The sequence below is a fragment of the Chelon labrosus genome (genome assembly GCF_963514085.1).
Source record: "Chelon labrosus genome assembly, chromosome: 6".
NCBI classification, from domain to species: domain Eukaryota; kingdom Metazoa; phylum Chordata; class Actinopteri; order Mugiliformes; family Mugilidae; genus Chelon; species Chelon labrosus.
The window spans coordinates 19,171,092-19,185,773 of NC_140342.1; the positions used below are offsets into that span (position 1 = coordinate 19,171,092).

General features: G+C 41.2%; 1 protein-coding gene across 1 annotated transcript in view; it reads right to left on the minus strand.

Annotated features, from left to right (window-relative positions):
• The window catches only part of insra (insulin receptor a), a 45,315-nt gene extending 30,989 nt beyond the window's left edge, over positions 1-14,326 (minus strand). Inside the window, exons 1-2 of the mRNA XM_084546668.1 lie at positions 13,110-14,326; positions 3,732-4,280 (exon numbers count right to left, since the gene is read on the minus strand). Coding sequence (XP_084402794.1) covers positions 3,732-4,280; positions 13,110-13,209 — 649 coding nt within the window. The 5' untranslated portion in view covers positions 13,210-14,326. The remainder of the gene's footprint in view (positions 1-3,731; positions 4,281-13,109) is intronic.
• Positions 14,327-14,682: the final 356 nt, after the last annotated feature.

Genomic DNA, 14,682 nt, shown 5'->3' on the forward strand with positions numbered 1-14,682 from the left:
AGAGAATTCAATAACATTTTGAAACAGCTGAAATAGCCCAAAGCCATAGAAGATTGATGTCAATGTCAGCTGGTGGTTTAAGTCAGATGAGTTATAAGTGACATGCCAAAACTACAGAAACAACAAACCAGAATAGCTAGCAAAGCTTTTTACATGGACTCCTGATGCCTGGGTTTGTTTGGCATTCATCTTAAATAAAGCTCTGTAATATAGTTTGTGAATTTCAAAGAGTTAATTGCAGTTATGAGGCAGATGCAGGGTGATGTCTTGTGTTTGCCTCTATGGCAGCTTTTGACATGGTGTTTGTGTGCCTGCGGCTAAATCTAATCAACTTTGGTAATGAGCATCTCCTGAAACCTTGCTTTTCCATTTTGCTGAACGGAAGCTCGCAATTTGGTGTAAAAAGGAGGGGGAAATTAGCAGTGTCTGTCTGCTCTCACAGTGGCTCAAATTACCCCTGTAATAGTAGCTAGGAAGGGAAATGGGTTGTGACTCCAAACATGGGAGCTACGCCAAGTCCCGTGGTTGTGCAGCTCTGTTTTCTGTTGGTGTAAAGATGACAGAAAGTGTGTAACCCACGGTCATCGCTGACCTTTTGGAACAGGCGTTCAGACCCGGTATTAACATGAGTCCTGCGTGATCTGATCACAAGTACCCAGCTAAAAAAAACAGGTGTGAACACACTTGAGACGCATTGAGGACACGTTTGAGATCAGAGAACAGCCACTTTGCATAACTTAACATGTATTCTTCCAGCGGGTGAGAGTGAGAGAGACTCCACAGCTCATTAAGATCCACAATTTGTATCATACCCCCATGTCAACACTGTTTGTGGTTAAGAAACACTGGTAGTGACCTATTTAACCAGTGAACCAGCTGTTTGCTTGATATTCTAATGAACCCCAGATGATGTCGGTGTTTATTTACATACAGAAACCTAAACCTGTTATCAGATCTCAAGTGATGTTTCGAGACGAATGGAGATACATTTTAATTCAAGGTGTGAACACAAGTACTTGAAGCTGGATACTTGCCATGGTATCACTCAGGAAAGATTTTAATACAGGGTCTTACTTTAAAATTAAAAGGTTCCTTAAAGATAATTCACATTTTGGTTATTCTTACATATTAAAAGCTATCACTGAAAAACAATGTGACAGCCAATTCTCCATTTGAGACAGCACAATGAGTGCAAAGAAAAGGATAGTTTTGGTATAACATATGACATACGTTTTTAAAAGGCAACTGAGTCAAAGAGGGCAGAAGTAAAGAATGAAAGAAAGTTTTTTTGGGGCAAAGTGGCTCACTTCAACCACTACAGTAGATCTATAAAAAGCAGATAGAGGTTGCATCTGAAGAGGACGGCAAATGCCTCGCGCTCTCTCCTGCGGTTCTAACTGGAACTTAACGGGTCTTTTCATGCTTCAGTGAAAGTAGGCAAAAAACCACAGGTCCCAGACCACAAGACCACAGGCCCAGCCCGTGCAGAAAGCCGGCCCATGATCGGAGATCAGTGCCGCGCCAGTCAGCGTCTGGTCTTGATTTAACAACACAAGATGTCACACAATTAGGAAATCATCTCCGCTGTGAAATTATTACTTTTTTGTTTTTTTCCATAAAACACTTCCGTTTTAAGATTAACCACATGACCACAATTTAACAATAAGACTTCTGTCCTTATGCTGCAAATGTCTAGAAGGATTTCTGATTACTACGAGCTTGTGAGCTAAAGTCAACAAGTGGAAAAACTATAAATATACTCATCTGTGGCAAGGGGGCTAAAGAGCTTAATAATGGGCCCTGGTCGGCCCTACAGAGAGCCGCTGCTCCAAACAAACATTAGTGAGAGCTTGAAAAGGCAGACATGTGCTGAGGATCTGGTTCAAAGGAGTTGTCAGACTAATGTACGCAGTGTTGTGTAATGGTGCGAGCCAAGGTGTTCAGACAGCACCCATGCGCAAAATTCTTCTCCGCACTTGAACTTGAACTCTCTGGCAGTGTGAAATGGGTGGGCTTGTTGTTTTAGAGTAAAAGCAAGAAACACAGCGGGGAAATGTGCTTACAGGGGGAAACGAGAAATGTGCCGTGGTTTCCAACGTCCCAACACAACATACAACACTCCAGTCTATTGAGTGTAAACATTCAAAGACTAACCGACGAGGTGTCGCATCACGTTAGAGTGCAGGTCAAGCTGCACTGCCACAAAATTTGACCTACTTAACTAAACCTGGCACATGATACACAAGGGCACAACTGCATTGGGTCAACTCAACTTGGAAGCTATTTATGATTCATTCTGATAGAACAAAGAGGTATTGTGTTTTCAAACAGTAGCCCTTATAGGCTTGTAAGGGATTCAAACGGAGCTGAATCCTGTAAATGTTGAGACTGGTTAGACCTGTTGCAAGCGCTAAAGGGGAATGGAAATAATGATGTGTTGATGGAAAGTAGCTGAGAAAAAGTACATGAGGAGCTGCCTCTAATCACTGGCAAAAATGTATGCGAGAAAAATGTAATATTATGACCCAAAACTCTAACATAATCCAGACCTAATGGCTGGATCTTGATATAATCTGTTAACCTGTCAAGGAACGTTCACTACATTCAAAAAAAGAGATCAAGAAAATGTAGTATGTACGGATCATGAATTAAGGTTGACATCTTTTTTTCACCTTGATTAAATTTAATCTCAGAGACTAATATAAAATCCATACTAAGATGTATAAATTCAAGTTTAAAGCTGAAAATACCAAATGACAAAACCGTAACCATTAAGAGTTTTCCAAGTCGGTCGTATTTTGTTTTTTATCCCGACTTGTCATACTAAATATCTTAAGAACCATCAAAGACAAACTGTCTTAATTAATGACAACTGAATGTTAAAAATACTAATTCAACATTGCCAAATCGAAGGCAGTCTCCTTAGCGTTTGAAAAGGACAATAAAGCATATTAGGCATTTGCAGAGTATCAAAAACTCTTTAAATGCTGACTGGGTCACAGACGTCTCTAGGATAAATTATTGAAGCACATTTGTCAAAGTAGTTGAATAAAACGTTTCAACAGATACTTAAGTTTATAATCATTTCAAGAAACCGTCTCAGCGTTAGAAATGTTTTGGATACGCACACTCAATACAACAACACCACATGGACTTAATGAGTTCAGCTTAAAATGTTATTTAAATTAGTGACTTTGTGAAATGTGACTGGGATTACCATACCTGTAACGCTCTGAGGACGGCTCAGCACCAACAAGTATAAGATTTATTTAATGTGAGCCAAATAAACGTGACAGTGAAATGAAAGGATTCTGTTCTTGATTTGGGAAGTTTGAGATGTGCAACCAATTAACACTTTTCATTAACATTATAACCTTTATTAATTCAGGGTTTAAGACAACTGGCCTTGACTTTCACCAGTCATCGGAGCAGGTCCTTCAGTTCTAAATGAGTGGTGAGGAGTTATATTAAGAGCATCTGTGAATATACTATGAGTGAGCTAGGTTTAGCTTGGCGGACCCTAATAAACTGGCAGCGTGTTGGTGTCACTGAGTTTGCAACGAAGAATGTCTTCCATCTAGTAAATTTACAGTGTCAATGATTGTTCTTTAACAAATTTTAAGACTGCCCAAGTGTCTTGTTGACACCCCCTCAGGTCCAAGCTTTGGACTCTACCATAAAGAATCACAGAGAACAATTACAGTATAGACTTATAAGAAAAGGCTGCTTACTTCTTTGACATTCGTAGTGTGTCCAGCAGCGCTCGCTGAAGTGTCCGTTGATGGTGGTCGTCTGGCAGGTGGTCTTTCCCTCGGCCGTGCCTGGGCACACGTCGCCACACTCTCTGTTGTTCTTGTTGGCCATGATGTAGTTGTCCTCCACCGAGTCCAGGATCTTGGACCAGTCCAGAGTGGAGAGATAGCAGAGATCTGGGTTCTTCTCAATCCTCACGGCTCCCCTGGTGATATTCATCAAGCTATGGAGACCAATCTCTCGCAGCTGGAGCATCTCGAACATCACTAGAGCGTAGTTGAAGAACAGGTTGTTGCCTCTGATGACCGTCAGGTTGGGGAACAGATCGCTGAGGGTCTCCAGGCCGTAAACCCTGAAGAGCAACAGGTAGTCGGTAACCACCATCAGCTTAGGGAAACTGAGGCCTTTGAAATCCTCGGGCTTGGTCTTGAACATGAGTAGGATCTTCAGGTGGCCTTCGATCACAGTGCAGTTCTCGAGCGTATGCAGGTTGGTCACATTGTTGCGGATGTCCTTACTTGGACAAACTGAAAAAGACAAGCAGGGAAAGAGAGTGGTGCTTTAGAGATGATATATATATTCATGGACCACTCACAGAATAATTAGTAGTAAAAACCTGGCTCAAACAGTACTGTGGGAAAGGTTTAAATGTACAGTACAATCTCGTGGGTAACTTAACTATACACCATTTAGAAAAGAAATGTCTAAGCTCTTGGGTGTGAACAAAAAAAAATCCCAAAGCCAATTTATGTCATGCAGCAGTCTGTGGATTACAACTGCTGAACGTGACTGATACATTTCACAAGATGTCTGCTCTGCACACTGGAAAAAACAAGAAGTCAGACATGGTCTCAAGGAGGGGAAAAAATAGATCTCTTGATAATTAGAGGGGAAAATTTACTGAAAAATATGTGGTTATGTCTCTGGCTTTGATGAAGACCAGACCAACTTCACTGACATTTTGTTTAGCAACCACATATCTGGCTCTGAGCCACCGTCAAATATGGAGCGCTGTCATCAACGTGAGCCTGTGCTCATCCTTGGTTTATGTCGAGCTGATTTGTGGACTGGCTTCTGAAACTCAAGACCATAAAAAAACATTAGCTAATGCATTAAAAACATTTGTCTACGAGGGGAACAGAGGCACTAATGGTCATGTATTGCACCAGTAGTAGATTTGTGGCTTTGTCACGGTTCACCCAGACACATGATCCGGTTCGACGAGAAATTCCTTTACTCTCCTATTGCGCAGATGGGTTACATTTTTATTTTGCTGTTCTCTATGACAATGGCGCAAGACAATATTTATCATTTATATGTCAATTACTTCTCCGACAAATCAGTCACATTTTCTAACAGACACAAATATGTTTTCAAGTTACGTGAACTATTCAAAACCCCCAAATATTCCATTTAAAGTAAAAAGCAAAACCTTTTACTTGAATGAAATTATAATCATTTAGTAAACACAGATCAGACATAACATTATGACCACCTGCCTAATTTTGTCCAGGTCTCCCTTGTCCCTCCAGAACATTACTGAATTGTATTGTGTTGGACCGACACGTTTCTATTAATTTGACAACCCCATTGTAGTCAGTGTGCCACAGTAATAACAGAAACACTTTTGTGTTACATCCAATACAGTTTAAGATAAAAAAAAAAAAAATGACCATATAGTTGAATTATCACCTTTCTTGTGCGGTTTCGTTCTATTAGAATGCATCTGTTTTCACTGGTGTACCTAATGTTTTGGCAAGTGAGTAGGGCTGGACGCTATATGGAGTTTTTAAGATATACTAATATATTTTCATAGTAGATATAGGCTCAAAGTGTACCGTTTATATTGATATAGTTTGTTTTTTATTTTATTCAAATGGAATTTTTATTGAATATATTGCCAGAAATTTATTTTTAAAGCAATTTTTCATATAAATGTACAGAAGTCTGTTAATAAAAGTGTCTGCTAACATTTGTGGCTTTGACTAAGAATTGTCTGGAAAGAATACTAAGATATAAACCGTACATCGGCTCTCAACTAAAATATAGACAGATATGATTTTTGGTCCAGCCCTACAGTGAGTGTATATTATTTCATCCCTAGATGATAGTCCAGAGCGCCGTAACTTCTGATTATCTAGTGTCGTCTCTTTAAACCTTCTATCAAACACTAACTCGGGGGGGGGTTGTGTTTAAAGAAAGCTGACAGCATTAAGGGTTTCCTTCGCTCTCTCTCCTGGTAATCAGCCAAACATTAAAGCATATGTTCTGTGTGATTTAACACAAGTGATGACGGTAATAAAGAAGTTTTTCCTTTGCAGGTGCAGAGTGGGACATTCCAGCCTTGATTTTATGGCTCACAAGTCACGGCACAGCTGGAGACGTGGAGGGGAGGGGGTCGGCTGGTGAGAGGACTGTATTTGTTTACTCACTGACCCACCATGGAGTGGGGCATATCAGGCCAACTGGTCAACCCCGTGGTGAAGGGGTACAACAGCTAGGCGTGCACCTCTTTATAGCAGCAGCTTGTTTTACACTTTCCGTTACATAACGATCAAGCTCAATGTGAAGCAGTTGTCTGGAGTTGAACCTACAACTTTATTAAGGCTTGTTTAAAATGCAGCCCAAGCGTTTTATCATGGTTTTCAACGGCAGCTTGTTAAAAGGCACGTTTCTCTTTTGAAATGACACACACTCTCTCTCCTTGTGGTCTCTGAGGCACGGCTGAGTTATAAACATGTATGGCGGGCCGCAATCCTTTCATTTCAACACATCCACCTCCAAATTAAACATTTCCTATCAAACTGACAGTTACTGCCAGATGAGTCTGCTGGCAAATGCAGCCCAGTGTAGATCCGTGAGGGAACACATGTGCAACTACAAAGAGCCGTTCTATGTCTCACAGAAGGCCCCACACACAGTCAAAACTCTAGCCGAAGAGGACAATATGGAGGGACAGGGGCTCTGCAGCCTCAGTAAAGTCAAACAGCGGCGTACTAAGTGACCCCGTGGAGAATCATCACAGGGCGGCGAGTCCAGGCTCCTATCAGTGTACACTTTCAGCCAGGCCAGTATTTTTAGAACCACATTCCCAATAGAGAATCTAATACACTCCAGTCGTACCGATAGTGGCTCACACTGGAAACTGGAACATAGCAGCCCTGGTGTGTAAGTGAGGAATTTTAGAGCGGCGGCGGCGGCAGAGAAGGAAGCGCGCAAACCGTTCCTCTCCACGTGTGAACGCCGAGTTCAGAAACAAAACTCTGGCACAAGTCGGAAAAACAAGACCCCTTTGTTGTTTTGGAGAGAGGGACTTAATCCTATTCCATGACGACAAGACTCTGCTCCAGCAAAACAAACCAGGAGCCCTTCACGTATTATTGAGAAATAAAATACACAAAACAAACAAAAAAAAAAAAAAAAGAAACTGGGAGACATCACAAAGGTTACTATGGTGACAAGCCAGGTCCAGCTCTCTGTTCATCTCCTACTCTGAGCCAGACAAGACAGAAAACAAATCCACGGTGCGCTGAATCATCAATTAGAGTCATTAGTGGACAGATTTCTATTGATTGCACTCGGCCATCAAACGCCTCTCACTGCCCACGCCAATGAGAGGGATGTACTTTTAATCTTAATTAAAATAGAGGAGTGCGGCGGTTTTCCATTTCATTAACACTGTGAGCAAGGAAAGAACTGTTCATAATAATAATAATAATAAGTACGACAACCAGACAGGAGAGAGATAAAGATCGTTGAGTTAAGTTTTAATATTTCTAATTAGAGCAACAAATCCTGGATTGGTTGTTGGTCCTTGTCTCTTTAAAGTGTTTCTGATGATCAACCTTTAAAGATCAAATGTTCATCAATTCTTTAACTTTTTGGACGTGTTGACGTTTAAGCACACATCATTGGAAACAACTGATCAGAAGCTATTTTGTTAAGGATTTGATTGTTTTAGTCATCTGTAAAGAAAGTGTTCTCAAATGAGCAGGTCTGCTAAAGACCTGGAGACTTTCAGTTGAAACATCTGAAGACGAGAGTGATCTAATAAGTTGTGAAGCTGTATTCTTTACAAACAAAAGAGCGACGTGGCAACAAGACATCATCTTAGTAAGACGAAGTAGGTGACAACCAATGGGAGCGACTGATACGGTTGAGTGATATATGTCCTTCAAACATTTACAGCAGTGAAACCCGGAAACTTCTTGACGGAAACTTCTTTTCAAATAAAGATCAGTAATGGCAAGGAGAGCTAGCGCCATCCATCCATCCATATTCACTTGTTTGACTCTGAAACATTTCGGGTGGGAAATACACAAATGGGTTGCCTTGGTAACTACTGTCAGCAACGAGGCGATGGGAGGCAAGCGAAACACTTCATACGTAGACGTGGCTATCAGACCATATGATTAATTAAAAATCTATTTGTCCCACACAATAATTTTTTTTTTTTTCTAACTGATTAATCTGATAAGAAAATAGAAGAGTGTGTCTTAATAGATCTTACACTGTTTGACCAACAAAACCCAAAGACCTCTGATTCAGTGTAATGTAACTGTAACACAGGGAAAAGTAAAATATTGTCCAATTTCTGAACCTTTAACCATCAAATGTTTGGATTTTTTCCAGAAAAATATCCAGTGAAAAAATTATTATTACTTTAACTGATACACTTTCTGTTGATCAACTTGACTTGTCATTACTGCATGCGGATCATGTAGCCGATGCTTGCAGGTGCCCTGGTTCACGTAGTAATCAGACCACAGTCAGGCGTAAAGGAAATCGATACAGCTTGATCACATTTGAGAGAAACAAATCTAGCCACAAGACCTTACAGCTGACATCTGTGACCCTGATTACGCAACTTCCATGTCACAAATCTGTGCAACAATGCTGACATGCAGCAAACAATTACAACCAAAAGTAGCTGACATGCAACTTATGACATGTCACCGTCCTCACAATAAATCCTGACACATACATTTGTGACGGCCTCATGTAAATCATGTCTGGGTCACAAGATGGACCTAAACTTAACTCAACATGCACTGACCTATAACTCACTGAAGCGCTAATGCAGAACATAAATACTGTACATATCTGTACCAAAGGGAGTCAGCTCTGCACAGTCTGAGCTCCACAATCTGTCCACTTTGAGCTCAGTACAGACCTACAATCCTTTCACGACAGCTACAAGCATCAACAGGCATCGATGGCTTCAAGTCTAGAGAAGGAAGTTGCTGGGGAGGGTATGGTAGTATAGGGGCTACAGGTTGTTACACTGATGGTGTGTACTATCACTGGGTCTCGGAGAGAGAGAGACGAGGCCTCAACAAGCATGCAAGAACACAAACACTCAAGTGATTGCAACACTTCCCTTTTCAAGGTTTCGCTGTTGTGTTATTTTCCGAACACCGGCTACATCTAACTAGAGATTCACTGCTTCTAAACTGATGCGAGTGATATCGTCCACTGTTAACACCTACAATGGAAACACTTTATCTAACTTTAATATCTGTTCTGAACTGGCGAAATAATCTTTATATCTATTTATATAGTTTGTCATTTTTTCACTGTCACACAGAGGTCAGATCGTGACATTACTATGACTCTTTTTGGGAAATTGGTCAAGAGTCGAGCTCGCTCTCAACCGTATGGACCTGACTATAAATGTTTTGTCGGCAGGTGCAGAAGTAGAACCCATTATCATAATGGGAAGCGCAACGCGTTAACAATACAGCAAACCAAAACAAAAAAAGATCAGTTTAAACCGAAGTAATTCAGGTCCGGCTCTTTAAATAGAGAGTAACTCAGTGAAAGAGAGTGACCACAAAGCTCTCTCTTGGGATTGTGCAATGTGTATACTGTGGCTCTGGACCAAAGATCATTTTGTGATTCAGCTGCCCACCGGCGGCACTCACTTATATATTACTCCGTCTGCTGGTTAGCAAAAAAATAAAAATAAAAATCATGTCATGTATAAATATAAATAAAAATCACAACCCTATCATTTTTTTGTCGTCTTTTTTTTTTAAATTTAGAACATCTGTTACTTTGAAAACCCTCAGTAATACGACACTAAAATGACAAGTGTCCTGCTCAAGTTTACTAGTGGCTTTCGTAATCAGGATACATAACAGCCTTTTAAAAGACTTAAACTTCAAGCGGCCAAGAAGTACCGGCAATGAAGGTCAACTGTGACGTCACCTCATGTGGCTTATGCCAGAAATGTGGACTTCAACACTCTACAAATGCTCCAGCCAATGGCCAGGTAGCTTGTACGTCTACAAAGATTTTCTAAAGATCAAGAAACCAGACAAGCTACGATTAGCTAGCTACGATTAGCCAGCTACAAACCGTCGTACAGAGCTGTCCTCTCTTGAATCATGCTGGTGCAGTTTATCCGTTCTAGATGATCACGTCGTAAATATTTGTTTATTGGAATGTTTTGATGAGATGACGACGTAAAAACGAACAGCCAATCAGAGTTATCCCTCTCATCGACTCGTTCAGCCACAGATTCAAGCCGGCGCCACGGGCACGACAAAAACCAACGCTGCAGGACACGTCAGATAAACGAGAGCCACGGACGACACGACAATTGAAAACGGCCGACTGTTTGCTTTGTGTGTCACAGTCCACAAGGACAACATTGTCGGGGAGGTAATAATTACCTCTAAAGTGTGACAGCACAATAACAAGCATTATTTCCTGTTAACAGGGGCATTGTGACAAGGGTAAGGATCTAACACGCCAAGATTCCCTTGTCAAACAAATGTGTGGACAAAATGAAAGAGTGCAGGTGTGTCAGATTACTCAGTTTTCAAGCAGCACATAAACATGAACCTGTCAACCAGGATTACTCGGCTATTGTTGAACGTGACAAGTGCAAAAATCATTGTATTGTGCACATGTCAAACAAACTCATGACTTCGGTACTTGAGGCCACTGTGGCAGTTTGTGTGTAGTGTTCATCACTTTACGATTGCCTTCCTTGTCAGGAGGCGTAAATAAAGAGCGCCAGGATTGCTGGATTGCTGCCCGATTACATGACTTGTTCTGATCAGAGTGGCTCTCAGCAACAGGGTGCCGGTGGCTTCACGGCGAGCCCCTGCCATTTGACGCTCTCAAACTGATGTGTTATCGTGGTACAACAATAACCAGACTCGGCCACCTGAGACCGGGCTGGAAGCTGCTTGTGCCTGTATTTCTGTAGCTGCTGCCAATACCACAAATATTGTAGCTGCGCGCGCAAGAAAAGTAAGACAAGATTCAACACAACATACTAATAATAAAACCATCACAAACCTGTGAGGCTAAAAGCACACACACACACTAAACGCACCAAAATATCCCAAACACCCCAAACAAATGCAAAGCTTTCAACGGTGGTCAGTCCAGCTTATGAAATCGGCCAGTGTGAAGCCCAGGTTCCACTTTTCCCCTTCTGCGGTTCTCTCAAGTCTGAGAGGAGCGAGAGGGGGGCGGCAAAGCAATTACACAACTGACTTCTGATTTACGCCCTAAAATTCTCGCTCAAACTGGTCTGATGACATCTCTCCATTCGCCCCTCACTAAAATCTGATGACAGGTGAGAGTGCCTGTGCTTTCCTTTTTCCTTCAGAGCGCCTCTTAAGTCAAACTAACACCATATTCTGCAGCAGCATGGGTTTTAAAGCTGCTGCAGCTGCAGTCTGTACGTTCAATCAGTAAAACAAATGTCTTGTGATATACATGGGAGAAGCTTCTGTTCATCTGTCTTTGAATCAGATAAAATTCAGTTTATTTGCTTGGCTTAAAGAACTGTAGGACAAAATTGAAGCTATTAAGCGTTTTAATTACAAGAGACAACCTAACAGCCTTCAACTGATCTGTAGAATATTGTTTCAACTTTATTATTCTTCTGTGTACAGCACATGCGCGTTGGATTGCCAAATATCTACGAAAGGAAGGATTTAAAGTATTATTTTGATATCAGATTGGTTTTAAAAGTCTGGCAGCTATTTTTAATCAATACTTTGGGAGTTATCTCACACTACAAAACTCAAAACAAAGTAATGACAGATGGACTGAACACAAGCCAATGTTTCCTCCAGCGAGGCAAAGCCAAGCACTATTTCATCAAGTTATACTGGCTTGACAGCAGAGAAACAACGAATCCAGCTGTTTACAGACGAAAAAGTTTGGAAATTCTTCATCTATTCTCCAGTAAATCACTGATAACCTCCCTAGAGAATCATCTGCTTAGAAATAATTAAATTTCCTAGTAAAGGGGCCAAAGAGTGATCTGTGCAGTGTCACCTTCGCTATCTCCTTTGTTGTCATCTTTAAAATGCTTACTGTACAGTGAGCTGCAGCAGAAAGCAGTCGCACGGGTTCGCGAGAAATTTCCTCATAACAAATATTAGTTTAAAGTACAGATTACAAAACAGTGCGAGTATGCAGACAGTGTGATGTTTGAGTAATGCCAAAATGTCTCCAGGCGACTGCAAATGCGCTTTTTTGTACTTATCACCCGGGCTGGTGAATATAAAGGGATTGTCGGGAGCTGTAAAGAGGGCTTATTGTTACATTCCTGCACTGACCACAGCAACAAGCCGAGGCTTTCCATCTACAATAACAACCCATTAATTCCACTAAATTCTCAGACTTACTTACTTAATTGGGACAAAACATTTTGTTTACAGTTCCTGCGAACTCACACGGCCGATAAGTGTTAACCTTTGTCCCTTCAATGCGGTGACTGTCTACAACATGACTGTTTCTGCCTGACTGCCTTTCTCAATCCCTGTCTAACAAAACAAAAAAAAAAATCTGCAGCCTATGCCAATACTGCAGCAGGTATCTGCACTAATCATCAGTGTGTTTGTAGTAATTCTTAGCATGTGCATTTAAATTAAATGCAAAACATATCATATTTAGTTTTTAAATTTGTATGTAGTTTCCTATAATAATAATTTTTATAATTATTCTGATCCTAAACACCCACATGCGTGGACGTATATCAAGATATACGATAAGCAATCATTTATTTGATGATTTTTTAATTTACTTTTGCACAAATAAAGAGTGGTTACATGTATTTAGACTTCAGTTTTAATCGTCTCATTTGCAATAAACAAATTTGCGCAACACCAGATTGACTTTGTTTTTAATCCAGTGTGTGTCTGTAAATTATTATTTCTGTCACACTAGTTTATTGCATGACTCCTGTTTTCTTAAGTGCACACAAAAGCAATTGTACAGTGCAACAAGCTACTTAATTTTAAACAATTAAAAGGCAGCTAATGTGGTAAATATTAATTAATCTAAAAAACAAAACAAAAAAAAAGGTGATAATGATTGTTACTTACTTTCTCCGCTCGCTCGATGACTGTACATCACAAGGCAGACGGCGGCCAAAACAAAACACAAAGTCCGGAGCCTCATAACTGAGCCGGGATAAGACACCATCCAGCACAACTCCGGGTCAAATTCAGAATATTCCTTGGCGAGGATAGCAATTCAAACTAAGAGAGGGGGGGGGGGACACCTTCAGGAAATTGGTTTTGTTTGGCGGCGTGGGCCAACTGGTAAACAAAAATAAATAAAAAACATCCCGGAAGATGGGCGGAGGAACGAGTCCAACGTGTTCAGTCAAACACAAGCTAACGCTGTTGCTGCTGCTGCTAAAGTTAGCCACCGCATGAAAACACGCTATTAACAAACACCAGCACGGTGCATGAGTGCTCTTGTTGAGACTTTAAACGCTTCGGCTTATTAAACGTGCCCGGTTGGACTTGTCCGTGTCGGCACACAAGAACAAAAACAAGACTCGTTGTCCGAGTAGCAGGAGCTAGCGCCTGTGCTAACAAACGGCAGTTGCGCTAGCTAGCTAACTAGCTACCAAGCTAGCAGCCTAGCCTCGGCTCCCCGACTCCAGTCCAGGCCACAAGTGAAGTTTGCGCAAATTTCAGCAGCCCAGTCACTTGATTTTAACTTCAACAAATGTCACGCACACGCGTCTGCCTGCAATGTACCCTCTTGCTAAGAAAGCAGAAAAGATGCATGCGTGGAAATATCACAACAAGCGACCTTTGACTTAATTCAGAGGGATTTTGTTGCTGCTGAGTCGATGGTTGTGGCATGCGTGGCGTAACGTTAGCGTGTTTCGTAAAAAAAAAAAAAAAAAAAAAATCCTCTCAAGTCCCACAGAGAGCACAGACACAAGTCAGTTTTGGTTGTTTAACTTGTGTAATAGCACGGTATTTGTTTTTTTTTTTATCCTGCAGCTCGCTCGCTCCTAAACTCTTCTCCAGTCGGTGCAGAGATTTCAGTGAGACCTCCACTCTCTAAAAGGCTGACAGACAGACTTCGACGCAGCTCAGCAAGCTCTCCTCACTCCTTTTTTTTGTTTGAGAATTAAAAAAAAAGAAAGAAAGACATATATGCTCCAAGCTGTGTTCATGCCTCTGCAGAGATGCCTGGCGACGGCAGCTGAGCGGCAATCTGGAGGAGAGAACAGAAGACGGGAGTTTGTAGTTAATTTCTCCTTTTCTTCTTCTTCTTCCACAGACAGAGGTAGATTGTACAGTCTCTCAGGTCCTCTAGGTTCCCCTTCTTCTTCCCAGCCTCTCTCCGCCAGTAAACAAACCCTGCCAGCGAGCCAGATGGGCTTGAGGGGAAATACGGACTGGAGCTTATTGGATTACACAACTAACTGATCCCACTGTCAGGTGGTAGAAAATAACACAGTTCCTCCTGTAATCTAGAGCATAAATACCCAGACACATCCATCATTTCATGGACTCGGTGACATACAAGATAACACTGATAGAAAACAGTGTATATTTCTTTCTGGAAACACACACAAGTGGTGATTCTCTGATCTAACTGGTGTTATATATTTCTTTTTAATTTGCTGTATTCATGCGGCATTCCTCACAT